The following is a 6,557-nucleotide window of genomic DNA, read 5'->3' as shown; positions in this document are numbered from 1 at the left end:
TTTTATATAATCACAAAGCAATCGAAACCACAGCGATATCGTCCTTCGTCTCTATTATCTTCTTTGCTGATCACCACAAAACCGAATTTTTCTCTATTCCAACAAGTCATGCAAAACTCCTTGAAAATCGCAAAGCTCATATCACCTGAACAATGATCATTGTACACATGCTTTAAGTTCAACTCGTCTTGTTTAAAGAGTATTATAAAATTTGAATTATCCCTGATCAAAAGTTTCGGGATTCTTGAGTAAGATTGTCCGAGATAAAAACAGTCTGTACTGTTATGCCACCCGCGAGAAAAAAACGATCTAACGATGTTTTGATTTTCACAAATTATATCATCAAACACCAGAATACTATTTTTGAGAACCTTTTCAGGAGTTATGACTTGCTCATTTTCATAAAAAGTAAACAAGCGCACCCCGGGTAAATTGTTTAAAATTCGTTTCAAAAGTATGTACTTTGGTTGATCAAGCGTCTTCGAGTAGATGTATACGTTTTCAAACTTAAGCCCATTGAGATCCGTGAGCAAAGAATAGATTAGATTTGTTTTTCCACAGCCAGATAATTCGACTACCAAAGATCTTATTGTAGACGGAAATAATACACTATGTCGCAATCTCTTGCGACCCTATGATCCCTAACGTTTTTAATCAGATATATTTATACCGTTATGATATTTTTACCACAAGATACTAAACTTTCAGTTTTAAACGCGGATCCTCCGCAGATGTATCAGACTAAGTCTAAAAATGGCTATTTACTACCACATTCAATCCGCGCCTTAATTTTAGCCCCTAGTGGAGGGGGGAAAACCAACTGCGTGTACTCTTTACTTACTAACATTAATGGGATTAAGTTTCAAAACATTTATTTATACTCGAAAACTGTAGATCAACCGAAATATAAAATGTTAAAGGATATTATATCTGGTATTGATGGTATGAAGATGTTTACTTTCAACGAAAGTGATACTGTAATTCCACCTGAGAAAGCTTTACCCGAAAGCACATTTATTTTCGATGACGTTTTAACAGAAAGTCAAGGTGTTATACGTGCATATTTTGCTCGTGGTCGGCATAATAATTTGGATTTATTATATTGTGCACAAAGTTATTCATATTTAGATAAAAGAATTCTACGCGATAACGCAAACTTTCTTGTGGTGTTCAAAATGGATCAGACCAACTTAAAACATATTTACAATGATCATGTAGCTTCTGACATGTCCTATAATCAATTTAACGAGTTTTGTACAACCTGTTGGAATCGTGAAAAATATAATTTTATAGTTATTAGCAAAGACGATGAGAGAGATAACGGCCGTTATAGGCTCAATTTCGACACGTTTGTTACTATATAGAGTCTAACTCACATAGCGATTTAGTCATTTATCGATCAAACATGACGGAGGAAAGTTACACATTAATGAAGGAATTAATACAAGCTAGAGAAAATATTAAACAAAAATTTAAAGATCTTAAACAAAATAACGCGAAAACCGAACATGCCATAAGACAAAATCTAAATCCTATAATTGAACCTCTCCAAAAACTAACGGATATAAAATTAACTAAAAATAAATCAAAAGAAAAACCGGTAAATGAATCTGTACAAACGAGTACAGATATTGCCGTACAGACACAAGATCAAAGCCATGATGTGGCCGATTTAGAAGACTTTATTAACACGCGCATAAAAACATTGTTAAAGTCTAATAATTTGGATAAACTTTATGGACCTAAACACGATAAAAAAACTGGGCAAATTACTCATGGGGGGTGTGCGTTAGTGTTCGAGGCTAAAGAAAATGTAGTTTATTTAGATAACACGTCATACCCATTAACCATGGGTATCATTCAGTTAATTTTTTCAAAAAACCCAGTCAACTATACTGAGTCCGATTTGGTGAGCTATAAAGATATGTTATTAAAATCAAATGTTCACTTAAACAAAAACAAAACGCATATTCGAAAAGGTGGGAATAAATATAATCTCATTGTAGACTTATTCCTCAAAGGAGACGGTCTTACTTTAACATTAAGAAAAAACGTTAAAAAAGAGCTTATATTTTGGAAAGATCCAAACGAATTGTGTGAACGTCTAAAATTACTATTAGCTTCACAAGCAGCAGGTAATACGGGTGTATCGAATGAAATCACATTAATTTGGCAAGAACTACTCGAGTATAAATTAATAAAACGAATTCCCTATGTCTAAACGGGAAATCGCCAACGAACTACACAAACCAGCAAGAATAAACTTTGTTAGAAGAAGAGTTGTATTATATGGTAAAAATGATTTGTTTCAAGCAGATTTGTGTGAAATGGTACAACATGCCAGGGTTAATAAGGGGTATAAATATTTACTCACAGTATTAGACTGTTATACAAAATATGCATACACAGCACCATTAAAATCAAAAACCAGTAAAGAGGTTACATTAGCAATGGCTAAAATATTTGATACTCAGTGTCCTAAACTTTTGCAAGTGGATAAAGGTGGGGAGTTTTACTCAAAGTTGTTTGATGAATTAATTGAAAAATATTAAGTAAAACGGTACTCAACTTTTTCAACATTGAAAGCAAGCATCGTCGAAAGATTTAATAGAACGCTTTAAACTCTTATGTATAGAGAGTTCACGGCTAGAGGTTCACATAATTGGATAGATATTCTACCATCAATAACTGAAAAATATAATCATACTATACACAGTTCTATAGGGTTAACACCTGCACAAGCTAATGCAAACCCCTCACTAGTTAAATTACGCGAACGTGTGATTCCTTATAAAAAAGTCAGATTTAAAATTGGTGATAACGTTAGAATATCAATTTTTAAAAGTTTCCTTGATAAAAAATACCTTCAGAACTGATCGACGGAGGTGTTTTGCATTACTAAAGTCAACAAAACAGAGCCCCCCACTTATTTACTTAAAGATTATAAAAATAACCCTATACTGGGTTGTTTCTACACAGAAGAATTGTCCAAAACAAATTACCCCCACGACTACTTAGTAGAAAAAATTGTGCGAACAAAAGAATCTAAATTATATGTATGAACGTGTTTGGAGAGACTTTTGATACATTTATAAACACTCTAGTTTCATCACACGACGGCAATAATAAACTCATTAGAAATAACGTCCTTCAAATTTCAAGTATAACAAAACAATTGCGTGAGACACATGAATTAGCATCTGATAACCTTTCCAAAATTAATTATATAGTAACTAATATAGAAACATTAACTTCAAGTATTACAAAACAGCTGCGTGAGACGCAAGAAGTAGCATCCGATAACCTTAACAAAATTAAATCTCTTGAAACTAATATAACATCATTAATTAAGGATAATGAAATTTTTAAGTATTCAACTAATAAAACGATCATAGACATTCTTAATATTTTGGGAAACCGTAAAAATTAGCTTGACATATATTATAGTAATAGAACGCTTCCTCCCCTTCTACTGAAAAAAGTAAACAGTTATTTGATTTTCAGAACGGGCAAGGTTATTTGTTAATTTGTCAAGACTACTGGCCATAAAGCGATAACTATCCAAAAATCGGACTGAAAATTTATTCGAAATAAATTTAGAAAACGAAATGAATTTTTCCTCGCTATTAGGAATAACGTTAATTGTGTGTGGATCATGGCCTAATTCAGTAACGATTATATGCGAGTCATAAGACGATAAATTGTGGAAAATGCAACTTACAAACTTTGGACTTTGCATTTTTAAATTGCACCTATTACAAACGGTTTTTCTGTATCTACCGCTTAAATGGTGGTGATCGCGTACCGGATGATTTAATATTGAAAATTTGCAATTACAGAGAGGGCATTGACCGCCGTTCACGACAGCCTTATGGTTGCTATCGTCCTGTGTCGACATGCGTATAGGGGTATTAACGTTTAAAAGCTGCTCGATATTCCGTGCTACATCGGTTATACTTTGAATAAAATGTTTTGGCACATCATTTAATTCGCTGTTTTTATTGCCGCTGTAAACAACCGGAGTTTGTGGTATGTTGAATCGATCTAACAACTCTTTTGGGACATCCTCGCTAGGCTTGACTAAGTACACATAACTCATGGGCACGTGGTCTTGGGTAACAGTAGTTTTCCCAAAATGACTATCTGCAGCTGGTTTCTTCAACAAACACTCAAAATCCGCATAAATCACAAATCATGTTTTTGAGTATTACCATAATTTTCAAATTTCATATAAGTTTTTGGTGGGGGTAGAATTGGCGTTACAGATTCATTTTTGTTGCATATTCTTCTATGCTCGTCCAGTCTGGATTCCTTTTGGGCTTTTCCTGCTTCATCCACATAAGTCTTGAAACATCGTCTGCATATGGCCTTTTCTTTGTTATTTTTTGACATTTGCTGACCGACCAGTCGTGTCAGGTTTCTGATATAGCAATAATGAAAGTTGCCTTTCCCATCATCGAAGTATAACAGATCGAAATGATTCGGTTGCTCAATGGTGCATACTCGGTATGGAATAATAATGTAATCTTTTTTTTCATTGTTATGGTTAGGAATGTTGTTCTTCGCCTTGTTTTTATACGTACGATTACCTTTCTTGAAACCATAAACATTGATGGACACTTCTTTATTATTCTTCTCAAATTTCTTTGCTTCGGACAACGGAGTGGGGAAACTAATTCCGGCAAAGTTGTACCGGTCTGTCATACCTTCATAGTGTGTTACTCTGTGCGGGTTAGCTGTAGTCACGTGTTTTGCCAATATACTGTATCGAAAACATTGCTGATCCGTGTTTTGTACATTGACTGTTGCTTTCCTATTTTCAATGGCTTCCGGGAGTGGTATATACGATGAGCCACCGAAAGGCGAATATTGAAACACATCTACTAATATACCATCAATCTTTTCCAGAGAAAACCCAGATCCTTTGCCAGCCATGTCTTCTTCTTCAACTAATAACTTGTTAAAGTCATCAGTTATTTGGTCTTCAATGATGGTCTCAGGTAGCAATGTCCTCGCACACGTCTTGAAAGCCCGGTTTTCAAGAACCTCGGTGGATGGGATTTTGTACGTCGACTCAAGTTTCAACGTATATTTGATGGCATTTTCAGCAACGAGTGTTGTAAGAAGTTCGATTAGTTGAGGTTTGGTTTCAGCCAAGAAAGATTCATAGTCCGCTAATTGATTAAATTTTTTCTTATAATAGGCTTTACATAAACCTCTAAACCCTGTGGTGGTCAAAACGAATCCTTCTCTCGTTACTGCAGCTAAACGGTGACTTTTCAACCGTTTATTATTTGCGTTGTTTTCTCTGTTGCCCGTTATACTATCAAGAGCCTGCAAGCATGCCTCATCGCCTTCGCTGTCACACAGTTCTTCCAACGATCTTTTATCTACACCTAATAATATAATAATGGCCTTACTTAATATAAACCGTGAAAATGTGTCTAAGTGTTAATAAATTGAAAAAAAATTGGCCAGGACGGTAGGGTGAAATGTATAATATTTACTCTAAACAATATATTAAAGTCATAACTATATATATTTTTTACTAAATAATTTATAGTGAATGTTACATATAAAAAAACCTACTACGGTAACCTACCCTAACCTAACGTATAAAAAATTAATGCGGTATACATATTTTTCACTAACCTGTAGCAACTCTTGAAGTTGACGCCATATTATTTTCGGCTTGGACAAATGTTTCGTCGTCTGCGCTTCCCCAAAACTGTTGTTCTGCCTGTCGACCTGTATTGGAAAAAATATTTTTTCAGTATAGATTAAATGTTAAAGATTGTTGAACGGATTGAATCATTAAAAGGAAAAAATAGCTTATAACTATAAAATATATGAATGGCTATATAATTTTTTTTAAATTAAATTTAAAGGTCTATTCAATGATATATTGTGAATATATTTGTTTATAAGCTATTTTTTTTTCTTTTCATTGTGTAAGTAAATATATTTTAATTTAATATTGGTGATGTGTTTCAAGTTTCTCTTATAAAAAAAATCACTATATACTTGTAAAAAATAATTCATTTACTAACCTAAACCAGATGTTGAAGGCATGTGTGATGTGTGCTGAATAACCGATGCCCTTTGTTGAAGAGGATTTCCTGGACGCCTGTTTCGCCTCGCACCAGCTGAATAAATGTTATATTTTATTAAATTAAATCACATTTTTTTTTAAGTATAAACAAAAAAAATATTTTCTTACTGTATTTGGCAATGCAGTGTCTGGATAGATTCCCTTGATACTTGAAGTCATAATCACATTCTTCGCATGCAAACCTAATACCTTGGTGGACTTTTAAATGTCTATTAAGATTAGAGCTTGTAGAGAATGATTTACCACACAAACTACACTTATACATGTTTAAGAATTTAATAAGTTTACTAAAATAATAATAATAATATGCTAAAAATATGTAATATTATGCTAATAGGTTAAAAAGCTTAAAAAATGTGTTAAGTGCGTTAGTATGTGTTAATATGTTATTTAAGCTACTAGATTAAATGCGTTAATATGTTATATGCGGTAATACAATAATATT

General features: G+C 33.3%; 1 protein-coding gene across 1 annotated transcript; it reads right to left on the bottom strand.

Moving 5' to 3' along the window:
* Positions 1-4,154: 4,154 nt before the first annotated feature.
* Positions 4,155-6,347, bottom strand: LOC126839679 (uncharacterized). The gene is made up of 4 exons (XM_050575086.1): positions 6,221-6,347; positions 6,051-6,146; positions 5,653-5,748; positions 4,155-5,396 (listed from the first exon to the last, which is right to left on the bottom strand). The coding sequence occupies exons 2-4, from the start codon at positions 6,070-6,072 to the stop codon at positions 4,186-4,188; spliced, it is 1,329 nt and encodes a 442-aa protein (XP_050431043.1). The 5' UTR covers positions 6,073-6,146; positions 6,221-6,347; the 3' UTR covers positions 4,155-4,185.
* Positions 6,348-6,557: the final 210 nt, after the last annotated feature.

This window comes from Adelges cooleyi, unplaced genomic scaffold (genome assembly GCF_023614345.1).
Source record: "Adelges cooleyi isolate 19-005CV unplaced genomic scaffold, UGA_ACOO_1.1 ACOO_flye_CR_arks_rails_tigmint_CR_PRNA_307, whole genome shotgun sequence".
Taxonomy (NCBI): domain Eukaryota; kingdom Metazoa; phylum Arthropoda; class Insecta; order Hemiptera; family Adelgidae; genus Adelges; species Adelges cooleyi.
This window is presented reverse-complemented; position numbering and strand designations above follow the sequence as displayed.

What these genes read in the sequence shown, in the direction of transcription:
- LOC126839679 (XM_050575086.1), bottom strand. Translation starts at nt 6,072, where the DNA reads ATGCCTTCAACATCTGGTTTAG. An exon ending in GCCTTCAACATCTGGTTTAG is followed by an intron (nt 5,749 to 6,050) that starts GTTAGTAAATGA and finishes TTTCCAATACAG; the next exon opens with GTCGACAGGCAGAACAACAG. An exon ending in AACTTCAAGAGTTGCTACAG is followed by an intron (nt 5,397 to 5,652) that starts GTTAGTGAAAAA and finishes TTATATTATTAG; the next exon opens with GTGTAGATAAAAGATCGTTG.